General features: G+C 43.0%; 1 protein-coding gene across 2 annotated transcripts in view; it reads left to right on the forward strand.

Annotated features, from left to right (window-relative positions):
• The window catches only part of Gars1 (glycyl-tRNA synthetase 1), a 41,201-nt gene that overhangs the window by 9,730 nt on the left and 6,453 nt on the right, over positions 1 to 25,018 (forward strand). Inside the window, exons 4-13 of one of the 2 annotated variants that reach the window (XM_042273360.2) lie at positions 1,056 to 1,197; positions 2,511 to 2,599; positions 3,047 to 3,123; positions 6,276 to 6,421; positions 11,260 to 11,409; positions 13,975 to 14,137; positions 16,757 to 16,921; positions 19,043 to 19,150; positions 20,526 to 20,671; positions 24,347 to 24,432. In XM_042273360.2, coding sequence (XP_042129294.2) covers positions 1,056 to 1,197; positions 2,511 to 2,599; positions 3,047 to 3,123; positions 6,276 to 6,421; positions 11,260 to 11,409; positions 13,975 to 14,137; positions 16,757 to 16,921; positions 19,043 to 19,150; positions 20,526 to 20,671; positions 24,347 to 24,432 — 1,272 coding nt within the window. Of the gene's footprint in view, positions 1 to 1,055; positions 1,198 to 2,510; positions 2,600 to 3,046; positions 3,124 to 6,275; positions 6,422 to 11,259; positions 11,410 to 13,974; positions 14,138 to 16,756; positions 16,922 to 19,042; positions 19,156 to 20,525; positions 20,672 to 24,346; positions 24,433 to 25,018 lie in introns of both variants that reach the window. The other variant, XM_076566846.1, reaches the window with a different exon arrangement.

Raw genomic sequence — 25,018 nt, forward strand, 5'->3', positions numbered from 1 at the left:
GGTTTCCCCAGTGAGACTCCCTTGGAGCAAACTAAATTTTCATTTGCAAGTGTTATCAATTGGAGATAGTTTCTGGGTTAGGGGTGGGACATGCGTCCACTTCTCCTTTCAGCTCTAGGACCCCAACTGGTGCAGACCTGTGCAGGCCCAGTGCATGCTGCCTCAGACTCTGTGAGTTCATGTGTGTGTCAGTCCTGTTGTGTGTAGAAGGCCTTGTTCTCCTGATGTCCTTTATCTCTTCTGGTTCTTAGACTCTTTGTGCCTCCTCCTCCTCCACAGGGTTCCCTGAGCCCTGAGGGGAGGGATTTGATGGCAACATTCTGAAAAGGCTGAGTGTTCCAAGGTCTCTCACTCCATCCTGTGACTTCTTAAAAGCCTTTTTTGACTCCTTAGCATGTAGGGGTTGCTGGGCTTAGACATTAGGTGTTTGCTGTGCCTGTGGCTCTATACATTGGGGCATTCTTCCTAAGACCTTCACTATTGTGGTGCTCATGGCCTGGCTGCCCTTCCTCACAGGACCCTCAGTCATACACAGTCCTCAGCCAGGGAAAGTGTTCTTCGGCAAGAAGATGACACACATTTTTCTGGGTGCTGTATGAGGGCCCACCGATTAAATGTAGAGCTAGCTCCCTGTGTCCAACAGCGATCCTTGGTGGTAATCAGCTTATGGTACTCTGTCACTGAAACTTACCTGGCTTTGGCTAAGCACATCTTTGAATGTTTTACCTCCTGGGGTTTAAATACCAGCCCAAGTACCTATAATAAAAAAGAGAATGCAGTGCTGGCCCTTAGATCATTGTTCTCTGCCAGTGTGGCTTGTTCTCTACACATACTGCAGTCTGCTTTTCGCCCTGCCCCTGTATCTGTGGCTTCGGTTAGTGGAACTTGGGGCTAACCCTCCATGAAATTATGACACAGAGAGAGTGGAGAGAGCGTTTAGGGTGCCCTCTGTCAGGCAGCTGTAGGTAGGGCTCTGGTGCAGAGGTCTTGCGCTGGGCAGCACATGGGTGTGAGAGTACCAGGAAGAGCCCGCATTAACGTCTCCTTCCTCACAGGTGTCAGTGGTTTGTACGACTTCGGGCCAGTGGGATGTGCTTTGAAGAACAACATCATCCAGACCTGGAGGCAGCACTTTATCCAGGAGGAGCAGATCCTGGAGATTGACTGCACCATGCTCACCCCTGAGCCAGTTTTAAAGTGAGGTTCTGCTTTGATGGGAGAAGCCTTTAAAAGTTAACAGTTTTTGCTTATAAAATAATAATAATAATAATAATAATTTTTTTATTATAAAAACTGTCTGTGCTCGTTTAGAAAATCAGTGAAAAACATACCTGCTGCTCCCAGATAGCCACCTTAAAATTGCTGTTTGTCCTTCCATTCTTCTATACGTTCCTGTTTTTATTTGAATATGACCAGCACATTGCATTTCTTCAGGCAGTGTAGGTGAGCATTTACTTACGGAGTTCAATCTGTCGTAAGCATTTTTGGAACTATTGAGATGGTTCAGCAGGTAAAAGTGCTTGCTGCTAAAACTTGACAACCTGAGTTTAATTCCTCAGCACTACATGGTATAGAGGGTGACTTGACTCCTACATACAGCCACATACATAGACACACCCGGCTATGTACAGCGAATGAATAATTTTAATTTTAAAAAACATTTTTTTGATGACAGCATAGTGTTCTGTTTTATGAATGTAACATGATTTAGTTAGTGACATACCATAGGTATTTCAAGTGTTTCTGACTTGTGTTCAGATAGGCACACTTTTGGATATACCCGTGAGTGTTTCCATGGCATGAATTGTTAGTGTGACGGGTATTCTCACCTATGCTTTATGTATTAAAGTTTCAATGCAAAGGTGAGTGTTTAAGATTATTGAAAGTAGGGTAGGGTTTCTAACCATGCAAGAGGAATTCTTACCACTCTGTGTCGCATCTTTATTAACGTTTAAGGTTGTCTGGTAAGATGGCAGTTTTTATTATTAGCCTTTTCAAGGAGCTCTTAATAATCACAGTCAACTGAGATGAGAGGCATCCCTGTTTGAGAGGCCTGTAAGACCTGGCTGAACTCAGTGAGCTATTTGTCCCATTACCAGTAACTGTAAAGACAATAGTAATGTCAGTATAGGTCAGGATCTGTGCTGAGCTGTGCTGGATTCTTGGCTCATCAAATTCCTGATGACTTTGGCCTCTGCTTAGATGGCTACTAATAATGAATAATAATATATAATAATAACAGAGCATGAATTATCCTGAAATGTCATACAGCCTTAAACAGTTTGTAAACGTATATAATCTAGCTAATCTCTTTTTGCAGAGGGGATGAGAGAGTTTTCTCAGGACCCATGTCTATCTGTCATGGATGCATGGTTACTCTAGATACGGAGTTTCCATCTTGGACATACATGGCTCTAGACTCTGGGTAGACATATTATAGGGCTCCTCTTCTAAGATGATATCCTATATTCATTTGAATGAGAGTGACAGGTTGGTGTTTACTGATTTAGGACCTCTGGCCACGTAGACAAATTTGCTGACTTCATGGTAAAGGATGTGAAGAACGGAGAGTGTTTCCGAGCTGACCACCTCCTGAAAGGTATGGGTCTGCGTCTCTTTCCTGCACTTGCTCAAAACAAAGGTTGAACCCTTTTTTTTCCTCATCTTTTTTTAAAATATTGGATATAATTATAAAATACTCAGGTTAAACATACAGATCAAGTTCTTTATGTTATGTAGTCCCCAACAGATTAATTATATTCAGATAATAATTTTTCTAATCAGCAAGTGATCAAGACATTGTTATGGGCTGGGGCTGTAGCTCAGTAATAGATTGCTTAGCGTGTTTAAGGCCCTGGGTTTCATCAGCACAAGAGAAAACTGGAGACATGAGACCACCCCTACAAAACCGTCTATGGATTAATAGAAATAAGAACACTAACTTCAGATTCGTTTTTAATTGCCCAGCATTGGAACTCGAAATGTGCTCTTTTTTTTTGTTGTTGTTATTGACGGGAACTGATGCTTAGCAACGCTGTTCTTCCAGCTCATTTACAGAAATTGATGTCTGACAAGAAGTGTTCTGCTGAGAAGAAGTCAGAGATGGAAAGTGTCTTGGCCCAGGTAAGATGTTTGGGGACATCAGAACACCCCGTGTGTGCACCCCCGGTGTCTTCCGAGTCTGTCAGCAGTTCCACAAAGTACTCTTTAAATTGGTCTTTTTTTTTTTTTTTTTTTTTTTTTGGTTTTTCGAGACAGGGTTTCTCTGTGTAGCTTTGCGCCTTTCCTGGGACTCACTTGGTAGTCCAGGCTGGCCTCGAACTCACAGAGATCCACCTGGCTCTGCCTCCCGAGTGCTGGGATTAAAGGCGTGCGCCACCACCGCCCGGCTCTAAATTGGTCTTACACCTTGTTCAGTCATGAAGTCCCGTGTAGCACACCTTCAGTTTTCTTCTCTGCCTCACAACAGACAGTCGTGTTTTTAACTTTCCCTTTTTTCTTTCCTTTGTCTTTCAGTCAGCATAGATCTCACTGTGTAGTCCAAGCTGGCCTCCAGCTTGAAGTGATCCTCCTGCCTCAGCCTCTCAGTTGTTAGGATTACAAGCATTGAGCCATCATATCTAGCTCTAAAACCCGTTTCATTCCATTGACCTACCTGAAACTGAGTAGAGAACTTTGAAACATTTGTTCGTTCGTTTCCTTCGTTTATTTCTTCATCTTGTGAGGGAAGGGTTAGCACATGCTGGCTCAGGTGTGGAGGCCAGAGGGCAGCTGGAGAGAGTCAAGTCGCTTCTCTCCTTTCACCGTGTAGATCCCCGCTGGGGCTGAACTGGGGCCTCCAGGCTTGTGGCAAGTACCACAGCACACTGAACCACCCCACCCACCCTCCTTTGGGTGCTTTGTTTTGTTGTTTTGAATTTGTGATTCCTCATCAGCCTTTTAAGTTCTGGGATTATGGGTACAAGCCGCTGTGTCCAGTTTAACATTTTGCCTTTCTTTCATGGAAATTGCTCGATTCTTGGCTACCCTTACCCTTTTTTGTTTCAAGCGTGCAGATTTTTCTCTGTGATAATTAGCTTCGCCTTCCAATCTTAGATGTGAGATTTTCTTCTTTATTTAAATTAAAAACTTCGTTAATCTCGTTGTTGACTCATCCGTAGTTTATTTCAGTCCCTGTGACGTGTAACTTGTCCCTGTTGGGAGCGGTCGCTCTAATGTCAGTGTTTCATTAGAATGCCGTTAGAGCTGCTTGTTCTTTCCAGTGCTGGGGACAGAACTCTGCCTGTGTCCTCAGTCCTCACGTGCTCATTTATTTTATTTCCTTCCTCTTTCAACAGCTTAACATGTGTTTAAAGGAAATGAAAGATGCCTCTCATTGTCCCTGGTTTATTTTATTTTATTTTGAGACAGGGTCTCTCACTCTGTAGCCCTGGCTGTCCTGGAACTCAGTATGTAGACCAGGCTAGCCTTGAACTGACAGAAATCTGCCTGCCTCTGGGATTAAAGGCGTGCACCACCATGCCTGCCCCCCCCCCTTATTTCCCATGCAGAATTACTAAGGATATTGCCATGTGCATGCCATTGGAGCGTGTCTTTGATCTTACCTGTTGATTTCATTTCCAAGTGAAGTCAGCTTTGAGAACTGAGTGTGGCTGATCTGGTGAGCTGTGATTCAGTTCGAGCACTAGACTTTTCATAGCGAGAACAGTGAGTTTTGTTGCTGTTGTTATCTATAAAATACTCAGGGAAGAGTGAGAGGTGGGAGCTGATGTAGTTCTCAGAAATGGCCTCTGTGGTTCACTGGAAGTCCACCTGGTGTGGAACACATCGAGGTGATGCTGCGCCTCGTGTCAGTGAGTCTCCTGCCACTGGAATCGTGAGAGTCCTCGGAAGTGCAGATTGACCTCCGGTGGGAGGAGCTCTTTCCCTTCTGCGGACTCAGCAGTTGAAACTTGCTTCCCTTGTCCCCGTCCGTCCGTGTGTATTTGTGTGTGTGTGTGTGTGTGTGTGTGTGTGGCCTCAACAGCAAACTTACTTCCCTTGCTCGCCCCTCAGTCTTTGCCAGCCTATCTCTGCATGTAGCAAAATCAGTTTTAAAACTTTTTTATTGCAAAAAAGTAAAAAAGTATATATATAATTAGAAAATATACTTGAAAGGTGAAAAATCCCTTATAATTCCTTGAAGTTAGTTTTCTCACTTTGTGAAACATGAATACATGTAATATCAGAAATGTAGTCACTGTTCACCTTGTCCTGACTGTGTTCATCTCTGTTTGTATTATCATTAGTTTGGGCATTTAGTAAGTGCATTTCTGAAGTTCTGTGGTCATCTTTGTGGGGCACTCACCGGTGACCGGGGCCCAGGCCCATTGGATGACGAGGGTTTCAAAATGATCTTGTCCTCTGCTGGTGCTTTTGATTAAAGAAAATAGGGGAACTTCCCTTACCAATTACAAAGAAAATTGAGAATTCGTGTTTGATTCATGCCTCCATCCTATTTTTTAACCTATTTGTTGAGTCCTTACATCCATCCAAAAGTGCACAAACCGTCGTTTTCATAAAGCCCAAATGGAAACAGTGAGTTCCCATCTGTCTGTCTCGTTGGTCTCCTGCCTTTCTCTGTTCTTATTTAGAAGTTAAGCAGCTGGTTGTGGTGACGTACGCTGGTAGGATTTGCAGAAGGAGGCGGAGGAAGGAGGATCACAAGTTTGAGACCAGCATGGGCTACACATTTTAGAGCCGGGTGGTGGTGGTACACACCTTTAATCCCAGAACTCAGGAGACAGAGCCAGGTGGATCTTTGTGAGTTCGAGGCCAGCCTGGTCTACAGAGTGAGATCCAGGACAGCCACCAAAATGACACAGAGAAACCCTGTCTTGAAAAAACAAAGAAAAAGAAGCTAAGCTTTGATGCTTTTCTGTAACTGAACCATTAGGCTTCCTGAGGGTGGAATTGCCCGGCTGAGCTGTCAGGAGCATCAGTGAGTCCCCCGTACAGCTCGGTACTCTGATCGATCGCTTCCTTGCTCTTTGGTGTGACGAGATAATTGCAGGCTCATTTTGTTCGTTTCAGGTCTCAGACCCGGAGTCAGCCATTTTCCCCAAGCAGGCCTTTTCCTCATTAGTGGGGATGTTTCCTGGTCATATGATTGGGCTGGGGACTTCTGCGTTAGTCTGGCTGGAGCGGGATGGGACGCAGCGGTGTCTAGCAAGCACTTGACCTTGCACCTTGTTCTCTAGTTTCCACACTAATTGTTTTCTTTGTGTGTCCTTCAGCTTGATAACTACGGACAACAAGAACTTGGGGATCTTTTTGTAAACTATAATGTAAAGTCTCCCACTACTGGCAATGACCTGTCTCCTCCAGTACCTTTTAATTTAATGTTCAAGACCTTCATCGGGCCTGGAGGAAATATGCCTGGGTATGTATTGTTTTTATTTATCTGCTTATCTAACACACTTACCTGTAATAAAAGGCAAAACTCAGTGCCAAGGAGAAAGGCTGCCCTTTTATAGTGGGGTTGCGTTTGTTATTAAATAAGTACAGAAGCCCATGATCATCATACCTTCCAGTAAGAGCTTCATAGGACAGGAGGGCCAGAGAGAGATGATTGCTTTTTTATGTTATTGTATGTAAATACTTTAGAAATGATGAAGTCTGTCCAGTGCAGTTTATGGACCCTGCACCATACTGTCCCTTATAGCCACTAGTCATGTATGGCTTTTTCTCACTTGGAGAGAAGCCAGTGCGTCTGAGGATTGAATTTCAACATTTATTTCACTTTAACTACATCTAAGTAGATCTACTGACTGGCCCACCATGCTGGAGAATGTCTAGCCCACATTCTTGAAAGGTAGCTTTTCTACATGAAGCAAAGCTGGGGACCCTACAGAGCCCTAACATGGCGCAGACCTTCTGACTCACTCTTCATTCCGGGTGATTTAAGAAAATAGTTCTTTAAATCAGTCTTTCTTTTTTCTTTGTGCGTTTATTAGTTTATTCTGGGAATAGGGGCACATGTGCCACAGCACTGGAATTGTAGGGGTTAACTCTTTCCACCAATGACTGAACTCAGATTCATAGTTGTGTCAGCCAGTGTACTTCCCAGTGAGCCACCTTCAGGCTATGCTGGCTTGTTTATGTCACCTTGGCACAAGCTAGAGGTCTCTGCAAAGAGGGAGCCTCAACTGAGAAAATGCCTCAATAAGATGTGGCTATACGACATTTTCTTTATTAGTGACTGGTGGAGGAGGGCCCAGCCCACTGTGGATGGTGCCATCCCCTGGGTTGGTTGTCCTGAGTTCAATAAGAAAGCAGACTGAGCAAGCCATAATGAGCAAGCCAGTAAGCAGCACTCCTCCATGGCCTCTGCATCATCAGCTCCTGCCTCCAGGTTCCTTCCCTGTTTGAGTTCCTGTCTTGACTTCCTTCAGTGATGAACAGTGCTGTGAAAGTATAAGGGAAATAAACCCTTTCCTCCCTAAATTACTTTGGTCATCCTGTTTTATCACAGCAAGAGAAACTAACTAGGATACAGGACACTTAAAGAAATAAATGAAAGGAAACACAATTAAGTATGTTAGTAAAAAGTAGAAATACCTAGGACAGCTGTATTCGCAGGACATTATCTTTAAGATAGAGAAATACAAAAATACCTGGTTGAGAATTCAATGCATAGAATACAAAGATGGGAGAAAGTGACCCGACTTGGCTAATGACTGAGCACTGGCTGTGCTTGCAGAGGACCTGGGTTCAGTTCCCAGCACCCAGGCAGCTCACAACTATCTGTAATTCCAGTTCCAGCAGACCAGATGCCTTCTTCTGTCTCTGAAGGTGCTTCATGTATGTGGTGCACATACATGCAGGAAAAACATTCATATACATAAAATAAATAAACCAGGAAGGAAAGAAGGAAGGAAGGAAGGAAGGAAGGAAGGAAGGAAGGAAGGAAGGAAGGAAGGAAGGAAGGAAGAGGAGAGGTGCACTTAGCCATGCGGGAGGGAAAGATCATAGGGAGCTGGAGGCAGGAAAATAAAAGGAGTAATGGCGTCCACATGATAAGAAAGTAGAGGCGGAAGGAAGGAGTGGAGCTGGCGAGGGAACCGTCGAGAGTGGGGTGAGGAAGGGGGATGAGGAAGAGCAGAGGGAGAAAGGATAAACAGAAACAGTGAAGTAGCATTTGTGTATGAAGACGCCACAATGAAATCAGAATCCTTGTTTTGTAGGCCAGCTTTCAAGCCAGTATGCTTAGACATGGGTCTTATTTCAGAAGGAACTAAATTTGGCATCTGCCTCCATCTAAATGATTGTTCCAGAGAGGCCTTATTGGTTGTATTAGTTACTTTTCTGTTGTTGTAATAAGAGACCATGAGAAAGGCAACCATTTTTTTTAAACTAAAAAGATTTTCTTAATCTTTCTATCTTCTCTTCCACACAAATCCGTGAGCTTTGAGGGGGAGGGGTATGATGAAACCATCCCAATTAGGACTGAGTGCCCCAGAGTCTCTCACTCTGCACATGGTCCAGTTGTGGATCCTGTGTTAATTACCATCCTCTGAAAGAAGCTTCTCTAAGGAGGGTTGAATGCCCTGATGTGTGGGCAAACCAATATGTCATTAGGAGTAATGATCAGTGGTTTTATTTTGACCTCCCTTTAGTATAATCACAGTATTAGGTTTCCCCTAGGCCTGTTTCCTCCATAGTCTCAGGTTCTTGGGCACTTTAGCAGGACCCAGTATGGTTTCACCTCCTGAAGTGGGCTGTGATCTGACTTAAAGAAACAAGGTGGCTGGTTATCCTGAACATGTGTGCTACTATTGGACTAGTGTGTCCTGCAGGCGGATTGCCGTTGCGGGTTGCAGTGTTTGTATTTGTGTAATATGGATCATTGCCATTCTTCTCCGGTACCACGCAGAGTACCTTCCGCTACCGTGAATGCTGGTTAGTAGGAGTGAAGCTTCTAGTTGGGTACCAGCTCAGTTTCTCCATGTTTGATGACGTAAGTTGTGTCTTTAGCAAAAGGACCTGATTGTCAGGTTGTGGAGAACAACCAATAGTCTTGAAATAGCTTGTGATATTTGGGGAGATTCGTGGGACCCTCTGGCCAGTTACTCAACCAAATATAACCCATCTAGACACTGGTAGCATAAGACATCTAGTTGGGGCATTGTCTCTCTCATTAAATGTTGATTATATATACATTTTTTAAAAGGAAGCTTCTACAGTAGTAGGTTTCCATATGCTTTTTCAAAAGGCCTTTAGTGTTATTGTCCCTAAAAGATCCTAATGACTTCACCAGGAAATTTCTACACTTCCATCCAGCAAAATAACAGGCTATAAAGTTGACACATAGAAATCAGTAGCCTTTCTATATACAAATAGAAAACACTGAGAAAATTATCCAGGAAATAGCACCTTTCACAGTAGCCTCAAAACCCAACATCTTGGAATAAATAACCAAGTGAGTGGAAGACTTGTACAATAAAAACATTAAGAAGACACTGAGGACAGCAATCGAGGACACCAGCAGATGGAAAGATCTCCCATGTTCATGGATCAGGATTAATATTGTGAAAATGGCCATCCTACCAGAAGCACTGTACAAGTTCAATGCAATCCCCATCAGAATTCTAACACAATTCATAGAAAGTGAGAAAAATCTTCAGCTTCTATGGAAACATGAACCAAAAAAAAAAAAAACCTAAAATAGCTAAAACAATACTGAATAATAAAAGCACTGTTGAAAGTGTCACCATCCCAGATTTCAAGTTGTACTACAGAGCCATAGTAGCAAAACCAGTATTCTGTTGGCATTAAAAACAGATATGTTGGTCAGTGGAATCCAATTAATGACCCAGACACAAGTCCACACATCTGTGGACACCTGATTTTTGACAAAAAAAACCCAAAAGTACACTCTGGACACAAGATGGCATCTTCAGTAAATGGTGCTGGTCAGACTGGATGGCTGTATGTAGAAGAATGCAAATAGATCCATATTTATCACCCTGTACAAATCTTAACTCCAGATAAATCACAGACCTGGCACATTTACATAGTGGAATGTTAAACAGCTGTTATGAAGAAAAGAAAAGAAAAATTTGTAGGTAAATGGATAATGGATGAAATTAGAAAAAAATCCTGAGTGAGGCAACCCAGACTCAAAAAGACAAATACTACATGTTTTCCCCTTATATATGGATATTAGCATTTAAGGTTTTAATAATTGTACTACAATCCGAGTAATCACAGAGGCATGGGGAAATAGAGTGTAGTGTTATGGAGAGATAAAGGGAAAAAGAGAATAGGATTAAGAGGGGGAGGGCATAGTAGGGCAAAGGAGGCAGCGTATAAAAGAGAGTGTATAATTGAGCTTAAGATTTTAGAGGGCTAGAATCCACTGTGGTGATTGTTTGTTTGTGCTCTAACAAATAAAACCTGCCTGGAGACCAGAGTGCAGAGCTAACAACTAGTTAACTATAGAGGCCAGGCAGTGGTGGGTGGCACACACCTTTAATCCCAGAGCTAGGGAGGAGGAAACAGGAAGTGATATGGTTGGGCAGAGAGAGGAATATAAGGCGGGCGAAGACAGGAGCTCGCCCCTTTCCAGGCTGAGGAGTTGGTGAGGTAAAAAGTGGCTGTGGCTTGCTCCTTTGTCTCTCTGATCTGTCAGCGTTTACCCTGACTCTGTTTTTATCGTTAAGACCAATTAGAATTTGTATTACAATCCATGATGGTGACATGAAGGTGTGGTGGCAGGAACAGCTGAGAGCTCCCATCTCCAACCACAAGCTGGAGACAGAGAGCACTCTGGGAATGGCTGAGTCTTTTGAAACCTCCAAGTCACCCCCAGTGACACAGCTTCTCCAACAAGGGCATGCCTCCTAATCCTTCCCAAATAGTTCCACCAACTTGGCAGACCAAGTGTTCAAACTTAGTAGCCTTTAGGGGCCATTCTCAAACCACCATAATGATACTCAGAGAGGTGGGTGTTTTGCCACTGGAGTAAATAAATAAGGACAGTTCTGATGGCATTGTGGCCATCCCAAGTTCTTAGTCTATCCCCATGGTTCTGTGGGAGTGTTTGCTGCTTAAGACAGGATAGAATCCCTTCCTTTTAATTTAATCCCTTCCTTCTAATTTAGGCCTTAAGCATAACTTTGCTGTGAAAGGATATATGTGATACTTGACTTGTAACAGACTTTGTTTTATTGAAAGACACAATTTACTTGTAACAGCCTGACTTATTTAACTTTATAGATATCTGAGACCAGAAACTGCACAGGGAATTTTCCTGAATTTCAAGCGACTTTTGGAATTCAACCAAGGGAAATTGCCTTTTGCTGCTGCCCAGATCGGAAACTCCTTTAGAAATGAGATCTCGCCTCGGTCTGGACTGATCCGAGTCAGGTATTACTGTTGCCACTGGGTTGGAGGTGTAAATTGACATACTTGTGCTTTAGTCTTGACCTTGGATTTATTTATTTATTTATTTATTTTTTCCCAAATGTAATCTCTGGTGAGGGTGGCAGTTTTGATTGAGGACATGAATTATAAGGGAAAGGAAGGAGCCTGGATAATAGCTTATGGCTTCTGCTTGCTCTGAAGTTACCTTTTCCTTTGCTTACAACCTGTTCTGGGGATATAGAGCTCTTGATGTTGAAACCAATGCCTTTCTGTCATTGGTGTCTATTATGGGGTCAGTCAGTGTGTGTGTGTGTGTGTGGGGGGGGGGTGTCTGTGTGTGTGTCTGTGTGTGTGTATGTTAGTGTTACAAAGAATGGGTAGTATCCAGGGCAGGTGGCGTTGCTGGGAGGGTGTGTCCTGGCTGCAGCCTCTGGGTATGTAGGGGCTTTATGATATAGGGCAGTTGATAAGCCAACACTGATGAGTTCAGACACCTGCTTGTCTAATAGCCTGCTCCGTCTGATGTGTCCAGGCATGTTTAAGAGGCATCCTGGCACTGGCTAGTCTCTTTCTCTCGAAGCCTACTGTGATATAAGTCTGTGATTTCCATATTTCTTCCTGATGTCATCATTCTGAGTAATATAGTCCATACACAAGTAGGCTGTGTAGCTGTAGTTAGCTTTCTTGGGCTCCAAAACGGTCTTTTGACCCAGAATTCCACCATTTCTTCTCTCTCTTTCTCTCTTTTTTTTTTTTTTTTTAAAGATTTATTTATTATGTATACAGTATTCTGTCTGCATGTATATCTGTAGGCCAGAAGAGGGCGCCAGATCTCATTACAGATGGTTGTGAGCCACCATGTGGTTGCTGGGATTGAACTCAGGACCTCTGGAAGAGCAGTCAGTGCTCTTAACCACTGAGCCACCTCTCCGGCCCCCATTTCGTCTCTTCTGACTGTAACTAGAGATCATAGTTTTCAAGGTTATTGATACATACATTGTGGAATGAGTGCCACAGGCAAGCTCATAACTCATCTGTCCTTTTACATCGTTGCCTTTCAATTCTTACTCTGGTGGTAAGAATCTTAACCCTTCAGAGGCTGCTGAGATGATATTATTATTACATTATTAACTAGTTGGCATGCAGTTTCGTACAGAACAGATGGAAAGACTTTGGCAGCACCATTTTGGGGGATTCTGGGTAGGATCCTTAATCCATCTTCCCTGCACTGTAGAAGTTCATTTCCTGTCCACCCTGGTATAAGTTATGCAAGGACACAGCACCATGTTCACCTCAAGTCTTCATGTGCACAGACACATTTTATAGTTGTTGAAAGATAATTAAGACTTAGTGCTGTGGGACCAAATAAAATGTGCCATTAACGAGTAAAATTGAAAACCCAGAGCTCTTGGCAGTACATTTCCTATGTTTAGGGCCAATCTGTGCAATTTTGTGTTGCTTCTAGAACATCTGAGATAATCATGAGAGTACACCAGTGAGATTGTGTCCATTTTTTAAAAAAGATTTTTTGACTCATAAAATTAACTTAAAACACTCTCCCTTCCCCTGTAATAGCTACTAAATTGCAATTCAGAGAAATCTCTTTGGAAAACCGTTGCCGTGTGCATATTTATTTCATCATTATGTGCTGAGCTTGATCGTGGCTTGTTCAGTTCATGCCCGGTGTCCTTTGCCTGGAATAACACTTTATTTAGAAGCTCTTACTCTAACGAGACCAGCTGTTTGGTGCCATTATCAGTCATTTACTTGTTTGGAGCCATAAAACACAGTCAGTCAAACTGCTTTAAAACCCGGAGAACCATTTCAGTTCACTTCTAATTTCCCATTCTCTGGAAAGTAAATGTCTGTGGCTTCTTTAGTATATATTTGTGCAAAGACCTGATGCTTTAAGCAGAATCGTTTTATGTGGGTGTCGCTGTTCAGCATCTCATTGCTCTTGTATGTGGCCTTTGCTTGTCTTCCTATTTTAAAGGCTGTATTAATCCGCTTTTAAAAAATATTTTTATTGCCAGCTAGTGATGGCACATGCCTTTAATCCCATCACTTGGGAGGCAGAAGCAGGCGGATTTCTCTGAATTCGAGGTCAGCCTGGTCTCTAGAGTGAGTTCCAGAACTACACAGAGTAACCCTGCTCAAAAAAATCAAAACAAACAAAAATCTTATAACTGATACTCTTGGGTATAGCTACATAGAAGGAGTTAATATTTGAAAGCAGGTTGTTGCTGAAGTTATTATTATTTTTATTGTTGTTGTTATTTTGATACTATGGAGTGGACCTAAGACCTTGAGCATAGTAAGTATGAACTCTACCATGAAGTTGTAGCCCAGGCCAGTTACTGATTTTTTTTTTTAAGAAACAACCACCTATAGAAACTTAATCTTAAAGTCTTTGGGTAATTTCCTTAGAAAGCCAGCGTTTTGCTTGGTCACAAGAAATTCCTGGAGTTTGGGCCCTTTATCTGTGGAGGAATGAGCAGCTGGAAGTAGGAGCTGTTGTTGACTGAGTTTTATAACTAAGCCTGCCGATTTCTTTCTTTTCTCTTCCAGGGAATTCACAATGGCGGAGATTGAGCACTTTGTAGACCCCACTGAGAAAGACCATCCCAAGTTCCAGAGTGTGGCCGACCTCTGCCTTTATCTGTACTCAGCGAAAGCCCAGGTCAGCGGACAGTCTGCTCGGAAGATGCGCCTGGGAGACGCTGTCGAGCAGGTGAGAGACTCTGGAGGAAACTGATGTAGATTATGCCCAGTCTCGGATGGCAGTGCTTAGCAACTTGGTTGTGCACTGGGTGAGGAAATATTTGACTTTAGCGGTGTTTTTGTTTATTTATTTTGCAGCATTGTGGGTCAAGCCCAAAGGCATGTGCAGGCTTGGCAAGTGCATGAACTGCATCCTCAGCCCCTGACAGTTTTGTCTGTGGTACTGGTGAGCAAACCTAGGTCCGCCGCGCATGCTGAACAAGTGACCTAGTTCTGAGCTACAGCTCCAGTCCCCACGTAGTGTCTGCTTTATATAGATACACCCAGTTCTGAGCCATGAGGCTGAGTTAAGAAAAATGTTCAGGGGTTGCAGAGATGGCTCAGAGGCTGCTCTCCAGAGGACCCGGGTTCAGTTCCCAGCGCCCACATGGCTTATCACAGCTGTCTCTAACTCCAGTTCTAGGGGATCTGACACCCTCATACAGATATACATGTAGGCAAAACACCAATGTATGTGAAATTAAAATTTAAAAAAAAAGGAAAATGTTAGCAGATGGGCCAGGGAGGTGGTTCAGCAAGTAGAGCACCTGCTGCTGAGTCTGGGGACTTGAGTTCGATTCCCGGGACCCACGTGGTGGAAGGAGAGAACCAACTCCTGCAAGTTGTCCTCTGCACACACACATACATTTAAAATAAAATTCTTGTCGAGCAGAGCACTTAGAAAATAGACCTTGGTTTGGACTGTGTACTGTATCTAACTGATCCTACTTTAACAATCTGCACCACTTTGAGAGAGACAGAATTTTACTCAGGAAAATCAAACACTCTGGATTCAAGCCTCTTTGTGTTGCCAAGAGCATGGGGTTAAAGGCCTGTATGCTGGTGGGTTTCTTTAAATATCTGCCTAGAGAAGTGAGTGAGTGGAAACTTAGCCTCATTAGCTGCTTCCCAGTAGTGATTGACTTGCCTGGAGGAGCAAGACATATATGTATCTGGTCCCAGACATATACAAGAAGAGGTACCGCCCATTTTGTGGAAATGATCTGCTGTGTTAAAGATCATAACCAAAAGCAACTTGGGAGGAGAGGGTTTATTTAGAGGCTGTAGTCCATCATTGAGAGAAGCCAAGTTAGGAGCTTGAAACAAAACCAATGGAGAAATGCTCCTTACTGGCTTGCTTCTCCTGGCTTGCTACGCCCCCATTCTTACACAGCTCAGGCACCCCTCTCCAGGGATGGTTCCACCCCTAGTAGTCTGGGCCCTCCTATATTAGCAATCTGCAGGGGTCTCTGCACCCACCTTGGCCAGCAGAGGAACTCTCTTTGAGAGCTAAGAGGGTAGTTTGGTTTAGCATGACTCAGTAGCTGGTGTTGGTTCAAACTTTGAGAGTCTGTCCCTGAGTGGTTTATTTTAGGCATATTTAAGCACACCAGAATTTGGAAAAAAAGTTTCCTGGTGTTATTTAACTCAATCCCATATGCACAACAAAGCTTAAGACATGACTATTTCCAACTCTTTAAAATACAAGCAACATCTTCCATAAAGATTACCTGAGTAAACAGGGTCAAGATAAGGGTCTAGGGCAGGATAGTGCTGTGGATTGACTGAGACAAAGAAACTCAAGGGTCTTGGGGAAGATCAAGGTCACCAGGCTATTAACCAAGACTTAGCCCCAGCCTTGGGGCAGAAAACAGGTTATCCATCTCCCTTTAAAGAGACAATCCTGTGTGTTCCTAGTTTCCTTATTGCTTCTCTGTGAGCACAAGGACTTATATGCCTTTCACAACAGTCAAGAAAATGCCCACTGGCCAATCTTATGGAAGCAGTTCTTCAGTTGAGATTCCTTCTTCTCAGGGATCTCTAGGTGTGTGTCAAGTTGATGAAATTAACCAGTGGACATCCTTGCAGTGGTGGGAGGTGAGGCTAGACCATTTCTAAGATCTGGTACTAAAGTTATAAAATGATACATACTATATGGAGCAGAGGAATTTCAGTGGGTAAGAATATATTTAAAAAAAAGCAAAAAAATTCAAGGTCAGACAGTGGTGGCACATGCCTTAATCCCAGCACTCAGGAGGCAGAGGCAGGCAGATCTCTGTGAGTTCGAGGCCAGCCTTATCTACAGAGTGAGTTCCAGGACTGCCTGTCTTGGAAAACAAAAAATTCAATCTATCTCTTTAGTTAATTTAAATCTGGGTCATTTTAAACTGGATTTAGGAAGTATATGGTGTAGGGCTGACAGTGTGCTGCAGCAGTTGAGTCCATGGACATTAGGCATTTTTGTTTTTGTTGTGTTGTTTTTTGAGACAGAGTCTTACTATTTAGCTCTGGCTGTCCTGGAACTCATTCTGTAGAGCACTCTAGCCTGGGACCCACAGAGATCTGCCTGCCTCTGCCTCCCAAGTGTTGGGATTAAGGGTGTACACCTCTATTTTGACAACTTCATTATTAACTTGTTAACTTGACGTTACCACTTTAAAAATAACCAGGATCTCATTTCATTCTGAAAGCAGGAGGAAAGTTTACTCTGTGTGTCCTTTTTTTAGTAGACTATGAAATTGTACAGATCGTTCCTTGGTCTTCAAAGACACTGATGTGTATTTTCCCTGCTGCACTCTTCTTTGTTCAGGGGGTGATTAACAACTCAGTATTAGGCTATTTCATTGGCCGCATCTACCTCTACCTCACGAAGGTTGGAATATCTCCTGAGAAACTCCGCTTCCGGCAGCACATGGAGAATGAGATGGCCCATTATGCGTGTGACTGCTGGGATGCTGAGTCTAAAACGTCCTATGTAAGTAGACTGCAGTGAGGTTTCTATTGTTGCTTATAAAACGTCCTATGTAAGTAGACTGCAGTGAGGTTTCTGCTGATGCTTACTGTTCTTCGTGCCAGAGTGGACCAGAGAGACTAACTAGACAACACTTGACTTGTGCTCCTGCAAAGAGGGGCTGCCCCGTGTGTCTTAAAGCCCCTGCGATGCAGATTCTCCCAGTCTTTAGGAGGGAGTTCAGCTGGGTTAGAGTCCAAACTGTCTTACTCCAAGTGATGTCCTTGACGTTTGAGGTCAGGGATCCAAGCATGGGGGTCCTAGCATGGAGACTGACTTCTGTTATGGACGTTAGATGTTAGGGCTAAATAAAAGCAAAAGCTTCAGATCAACAGAGAGAAGGGAGTACCTTTAAAGACATTCTGCCTGGGATTTGATCTTCCTGGCTTGGCCTCCTGAGTGGATCCAGGCTGCTTAGCCCTCTCATTTAAAAACTGATGCTTTCTTTTCATGTGTTTCTGTTATAGACAGATGTAAAAGGGAGGGAGGGATGGAGGGGAGGGGGGTGGAAGAGAGAGAGAGAGAGAGAGAGAGAGAGAGAGAGAGAGAGAGAGAGAGAGAGAGAGAGAGAGAGAAGTCATAGTTACACTCTTCTATTTTGAACAGGGTAACCTATTTCCCAAAGCTGCATTTCCAGCTTTATATTACTAAGAGTAATTCTACTTTTTGGTTTAGTTTTTAAGTATGGTAATTATTATATTCATGAAGAATAGCCATCCAGATGTATATTTAAGAGCACAAGTAACACTTATGGATGTGTTAAGTAGTGAATGTCATATTATTCAAATTACATGCTTTCACTGCCCCTTTTTTTTTTTTTTTTTTTTTTTTGGTCTTTCAAGGTAGGATTTCTCTGTATCTCTGGTTGTCCCTGGAACTCCTTGTAGATCAGGCTGGCCTCCAGCTCATCTCCCAAGGCTCACCTGGTCTCTGCCTCCCCACCCAGCCTAAAAGCCTGAATGCCTTTTTTTGTGGTTTCGTTTTTAAATTTCTGAGTTTATAAGTTTTTTCATTACCTTCTTTATTCTAAGCAGCCACCAATGGCTGGAATTTGCAATACTTTTTAGATAGAGGTGGCAAGCATGCTTGCATGTGTGCATGTCTGTCTACTGCCCTCAGCAGTAGCTAAGATTAGCTTTTACAGACTTTCTTGTTCTTACCCACATGGTACATCTGTAAAGGTGTGTCTTAGTTTATGCTTTACTGGGTTTACCGTCTTGGCCATCTTCTTTTCTGCTCACCTGTGGGAAGAGGGCAAGAAAGCTGTCCACTGAGTTCTCCAGTGAAGGGCACTCAACCCATATAACTCTACCTGAAGCTTCCTGAAGGCACCTCTTCCCTGTGCCGTCACAGAGGAAGTTAGGGTGTCAGTGTAGGACTTTAGGGGTGCTACAGGCAAATCACTCCAACATATGTTATTTGAAAACTTTTTTTTTTTAATTTCGTATCTTGGGTATTAAAAAGAAATGGAGTGTGACACCTCTGTTTCTCAGTGACTGATCCTTTATCCACTTGTGTGAGATGCCTTTAGCTCAGTTAAGTGAACTGAGTCTGGTGCTTACATTCATGCCCAGCCTAAACTAAACTAAAGTTAGCCTTTTAATTGCACTTCATCCAGTGGGAGGAATAATTTCTACCACATTTGTTTTCAGTCCTGGCTATAAATCTGAGCCAAGCCTATAGGTTTTGATCAGACTCCTGTTTAATTTCCATAATCAACTTGTAGATTATTCATTTGCTGCAGAGTTGAAATATGGTGTTGTGTGTCAGCCTGGAAAATAAGGCTACTGAGTATACAGTGTTAATTCCTCTATGTACTTGATAGGAGTGTTAACTCCCTCTTGTACGAAAATGTTTTTTTTTATATATATATATATTTTTTATTTTACCAATACCATTCAGTTCTACATATCACCCATGGGTTCCCCTATTCTCCCCCCTCCCTCTTTTTTTAATAATTTACAAAATTCAATTGGAGATTCTCTAACTGAACTGTCCCTGAATATTTGGAAGTTATTGTCTGCATGCTTTCATGAACAAAGCCATTGTGAGCAGGAAATGAATTCGTTGGTTCTGTCTTCCTAGGGCTGGATTGAGATCGTTGGATGTGCTGATCGTTCCTGCTACGACCTGTCCTGTCATGCTCGAGTCACCAAAGTTCCACTAGTAGCTGAGAAACCTCTGAAAGAACCCATATCCTTTCTGGCCACTCCAAACTTAAGGCTAGAGGTGTGTGAGCCCCAGCTTGTCCCTTGTCTTGTGGATAAACAGAGAGCTTTGGAATTGTTGAAACTTGCTGGTTGGTACCCCTCATTGCTCCTTTCCTAGTCCCTACGGAGGGTCTCACGAACACGCACAGCATTAGACCCTGAAAGACACACACATTTAGAAGTGTACCCAGAATGTCTTTCTGGGTGCTCCTTTTTCTCAGATGTCGCCAACATACCTTTCTCTGCACCTCACCTTCATATATGATACCTGGTGAATGTTGTTCTGCTAAAACTGGAGAGCCATTTTAAGATCATTTAGCTCATTGGCTCTGCAAATTATCAGAATGGGAAGTTGCCCCTTCTTTGGTTTTTCTAGACAGGGTTTCTCTGTATAACAGCCCTGGCTGGCCTGGAACTCAGTCTATAGACCAGGCTGGTCTGGAACTCACAGAGATCCACCTCCCTCTGCCTCCTGAGTGCCGGGATTAAACACGTGTGCCACCATGCCCGGCTGAGTTTGCTTCTTTATCTGGCTCTGAAATTGTGAGCTGATTCTTAGGGTTGACTAGTGACAAAACCAGATTTTTAAGAAAATTACATTGACTTATGGCTTGTTTGTGCTTTTGATACAGCACATGCGTGGAGGTCAGGACACTTCCAGGAGTCACTCCCGTCCTTTTGTCCTGTGGGTCCTGGGAGTTAATTCAGGCTGTCGTCTTTGAACCAAGCACTTTTCCCTGATGAGCAACCTCATTGGCCAAAGACATTGCCAGAAGTTTCTGTGTTGTGGATTGAGATATATTGTGGATTAGATAATACCTCCTTTATTTCACTGTAACCTTAAAACTCTTTGTTAATGGCATTCATTTATTCTTCGTTTGTATGTGATTTGTGTGTGAATGTTCGTGTGTGTGGGTGCATGAAGACATATGCATGTGGGACCCAGCTGTCCACATTGAGTGTCTCCCTCTATTGCTTCTGCCTTCTTTTCTGAGACAGTCTCTCACTGAAAATGGAGTTCACTGATTTCACCAAGACTGGCTGAACAGCAGCCCCAAGGAGTCCTCCTGTCTCTGCTTCCTGAATGCTAGAATTGTGGGCACGAACAGGCACGAACAGGGTGCTGGGTGCCTGAGCTCAGATCCTCATGCTTGTGTGAATTTTACCAACAGAATCATCTCCCAGCTCCTACGCCAGTAAGGCTGTACCTGGTTCATCTTGTGCTTAAAAGAGGAATAGCAGGGTCTGGGATGCTGCTGCTGACAGGACTAATGGTGTTTTACACTGTGATTGAGTGGTGAGATTGTTTTCCAAATCCTAAAGCAGTGCTGTGTTGTGATTCCTTGACTGTTGCATACAAAACAGTCAACGTTGTACAGTTTGAGCCCAATAAGGGAGCAGTGGGCAAGGCGTACAAGAAGGACGCAAAGCTGGTGATGGAGTACCTTGGCGCCTGTGACGAGTGCTACATTACCGAGATGGAGCAGCTGCTGAATGAGAAAGGGTGAGCTGCTGCTTCTCCCCGGGGCCACTGCAGGCTGAGCAGGGCCAAGATGAGTGTTTCTAGAAGGGTTTTAAGGTGAATGCTGTCCATGACTTACTTGTGCTTAAGTAACTCTCTTTGCTAGAATTTCAGCATTATATCCTAGAAATATCTTTTTATTATCTTTATGATCACTGTGCCGGCTTCAATCCCCAGCATCTCAGAAGAACAGGCAGGAGGAGATTCTTTTCTAGTGATTTTCATGGAGGAACTCCTGAGTTAGATTAGAAGCTAATCTAACTTTTTTCTGGAGGCGTGGAGTACTCTGTCATCATAAATATAAAAGCAACAGTGGCGAGTCTTTAAAGGAATACAACAAAATCCAGCACCAAACAGTACAGCACCTACAGTAATAAAAAGTTATCGAACATCGGTAAAAGCAGCAAAAAATGACTCCTAATGAGGGAAATTAATTAAAAGACCTAGAAATAACGGAACATAACTAGAAAGTGCACAAATATAGTAAGGTGGTTACATATGTGTTCATATTCTTATGGAATATAAAGGAAGGGCCGGGGAGATGGCTCAACAGTGAAGAGCGCATCCAGCTCCAGGCCTCTTCTGACCTCCGTGAGCACCGACCCACATATGGCATACATTCACAAACACAGCCTTTAATAAAGACTATAAACGGGAACATGAACCACTGTGAGAAGTGGAAGTGTAAACACAAATACCAGTTGTCCCCTCGACTTGCTGCCTCCATGCTGCATGGGGCAGTAGTGAATTAAGCAGTGTAGAGGAGAGATCATTTAATTTAAGGTCACAACTTGAGAAACTATCCATAGAGCATCAAAAGTAAGAGGCTGGGGATGCCATGGGACAGTGCCAGACAAACATGTGCCTGATAGTCACAGTGTATGGAGCAAACATCTGATGATACGGTTGCAAGAAACAGTTTCAGATTTAAGAGCTTGACTAAGGCAGGTTGAAGACAGAAAATCACATGATGGCACACACATAAGACTCAAATGGCTGAAGACTGGGAATAATGAGAAAAACCTTTACAGCGGCCAGTAGGGGAGAAAGTCATGATATAACAGCCAAAAAAGATAAGAACGATCTCGAGTTCTTGTCAGAATGATAGGAGCCAGAACACTGGGTTAGGGTCTTTAGGTGTCTAGAGCCAAAGGTACAGATGTGCCAGACTCAGCAGTACTGTCAGACGGGGCAAACGCTCCAGGAAGTGTTGGAGTGCAGATCTCTCCTAACCGTGCAGGAGCTTTAACAGTGAGAACTCGGGAGTGAGTATAAATCATGCTGTAAGTTCTGTAGAAAGACGGGGGACTGAGCACTGGGGAGATGGCTCAGGGGATCCAGTGCTTCCTATGTGGGCCTGAGGACACGAGTTCCCACCCCAACCCCCACATAAAAGCTACACTTTGTGCAGTGCATCTGAACCTCAGTACTGTGTGGCAGATTTCAGGGGCTCAAGGAAGACATCCCACACAACCACTGACCTTCACATGTGCCACACGGACAATCCTGCACATACAAAAAGAGAACAAACTATTTAAAGCAAAGGCGACAGTGTTATGGAATTTATGTATGGAAATAAAATGCATGCCAAAGTAAGAACAAATGACTGGGAATGTACTACTGTAAAAATTGATGGAGTGATAAAACCTGATGAAAAAAAAAACCTCTAGAAAATTGGTAAAAGGGGACAAGGAACAGTTGGAACAGATAAAAAAAAAAAAAAAAAAAAAAAACTTGTAAGATGGCAGATTTGTACTAAATGCCAGTGAAATAAAATAATTAATGATCGTCAGTCAGTCTGCTCCAAAAGTTCCAGACTTGATTAACTGCAGTTTACACCAAACTTACTTCAGTGGTAATAAAGAAATGGGTTTAAAAGTAAAAGGATCAAGTTTTTAATATAAATATTAGCCAAAAGTTGGAGTGGTTATGTTAGTGTCAAAGCCAACTCCAGACAGTGGAAATTAAAAGGTCAGAGAAGCACACTTTATAACGATGAACATGTAATCCAAGAGGTCATGTCATTTCTAGATGTGTACACAACTGAAACCTAGAACTTAAAATAACATATAAACCACAAAACTGAAGAGAAGCCAGGCGACTTAGTTACAGTAGATGTCTGCTGTAACTGGTAGACTGAGCAGCAGAGGACCGCATTAGGAATGAGAAGGCACACTGTTAATAACTGAATTTGCCATTTGTAGAGCAGTCTACAGTGCGTTAGAACACTGTTCCTCCACCGCCTCTCCCTTTGTGTATCGCTCTCCACCATTTTCGGGAGGGTGGGTTGACACAAGAACAACAACAAAAAGACTCAAATGAAACAAAATGAAAAAACAGTACACAAGAGACCTGACCTAGTTCATGACTTCTCTTACTGAAGGGTTGCCTTCCAGTCTCATCATAGACTAGTCACATAGAAGCCTGGGAAAGACACTTCCTGTAATGGAAAGTGGATTAATTGTCATTTTGAGTGAGGGCACAGAGAGGGGACTTGGGAACTTGAGGCCACGATGGTGTGTATGTTTGCATTTGTTAGTAGTCGTGGACTCTGCAGGACCATTTGCTGGGCTTCCTCTCCAGCAATGGCTATCTTCTTGCTAATTCTAACTGTTCTATAGGTGTTTCCTACTCTGCATTTAGACTACTCACAGAGTACATGACACTGTGCGCACACACACTTCAAACCAATAGTTACTACAGGAGGTCAGTGGAGACCATCCAGATGAGGCAGAAGATTATGACAGGAAGAGCCCTGCATTTTGGTAATGGTAACAAGGACCCCATACAGCTTCAGGACAACCACAGGAGGGCTCTTTCCTAGTTCTGGGTTGCCATCAGGCCAGAGAAATGCAAACTGCCCTTCATAGTGAGAAAATAGCTGGAATGGGGGGCTGGAGAGGTGGCTCAGAGGTTAAGAGCACTGGCTGCTCTTCCAAAGGTTCTGAGTTCAATTCCCAGCAACCACATGGTGGCTCACAACCATCTGTAATGAGATCTGGTGCCCTCTTCTGGCCAGCAGGCATACTGTATACATAATAAATAAATAAATTTAAAAAAAAAAAGAGAAAAAAAACCATGAATGAATGAATGAAAATAGCTGGAATGTAGGGCCCTGTGGAGTGCCCCTGGTAACCTGTAACTGATCTCAGGATGCGAATTTATGGCAGCCTTGGGGGCAGTGTTTTATACTCACAGAGCAAACAGTCGGGGAACTTGTTTAAAGTTATCTTTATTTTATTTTTGCGTGATAATGAGCTCGTTTGTGTTTATGTTTGCTGGGATAGTGGGAGGAACAGTGGTCATTTTCCCTGAAGAGCCATATCAAACAGATCTGGCTACTCTAAAACACCTTTTTTTTTAAGTTGTTATATTTAATTTTTACTTCAAGATCAGAGGAATTTGCCGTTAAATCACTTGTAGACTTATAAAGTGAGCCACACTTTCGACATCTTCTCCAGGATGTGGTTAGTTCCATTGTTTGGGTAATAATTTGGTGTCCTTATGAAGTGACTTTGACTTGACTTGAGTTGTCATCTGGAGCAAAGACCAAATTGTGTTAGCCCTTAAAATGAGGGCTGGTTCAGCATCCTGGAGAAGGGGGACTTGTTTTAACTGCTGTGTACCAAGTTTTGTCCTTTTTTTCTCTGTTTGTAGGGAATTCACTATTGAAACTGAAGGGAAAACATTTCAGTTAACGAAAGACATGGTCGGTGTGAAGAGATTCCAGAAAACACTACACGGTAATTTATGAGAACAATAAAGAAACAAGCAAATAACAGTCATGAATCCTGAATTTAAAAAAGAAAGAAAGAAAGGTTTAACTATTTTATGTAAGTTTTGAAGAGAAAAGCCACTTAATGGATATGGAAAAGCCTTTACTTGGGTGTCTTTCTCTTTAAAGAGGCTTGTCTCCGTACTGAACAATGAAAATGCTTGTTTTTTCTATGGCCCAAGGTACATAGGGTGAAATCTGACTGAAAACATTACTGCTTTTAGGAGAAGTCTCTTTGTTTCTTGAGTAAAAGGGCTTTCTTTCCCCTAATCTACATTGCTGGGGTTTTTTCGGGGCGGGGTAAAAAAGCTTTACGATAGTTCTTTTGCTTTTAATGTCTTTTGTAAAGCTCAGGATAATGATCTGTTTTTGTCAGGCAGATTCGGTGGGTTAGGCAGTGTATATTTTGGAGCACGTGTGAAGGTGACTTGGATCTGAAATGAAGCTCTTAGAAACTCTTGTAGATATTTGAAAAGCTATGGCCAGTGGACAGGTAGACCTGGCCTCATGTCCAGCACAGGGGTGAATAGGACGGCCATTGTGTCCTGACAGCT

This window comes from Peromyscus maniculatus, chromosome 3, assembly GCF_049852395.1.
Source record: "Peromyscus maniculatus bairdii isolate BWxNUB_F1_BW_parent chromosome 3, HU_Pman_BW_mat_3.1, whole genome shotgun sequence".
NCBI lineage: Eukaryota > Metazoa > Chordata > Mammalia > Rodentia > Cricetidae > Peromyscus > Peromyscus maniculatus.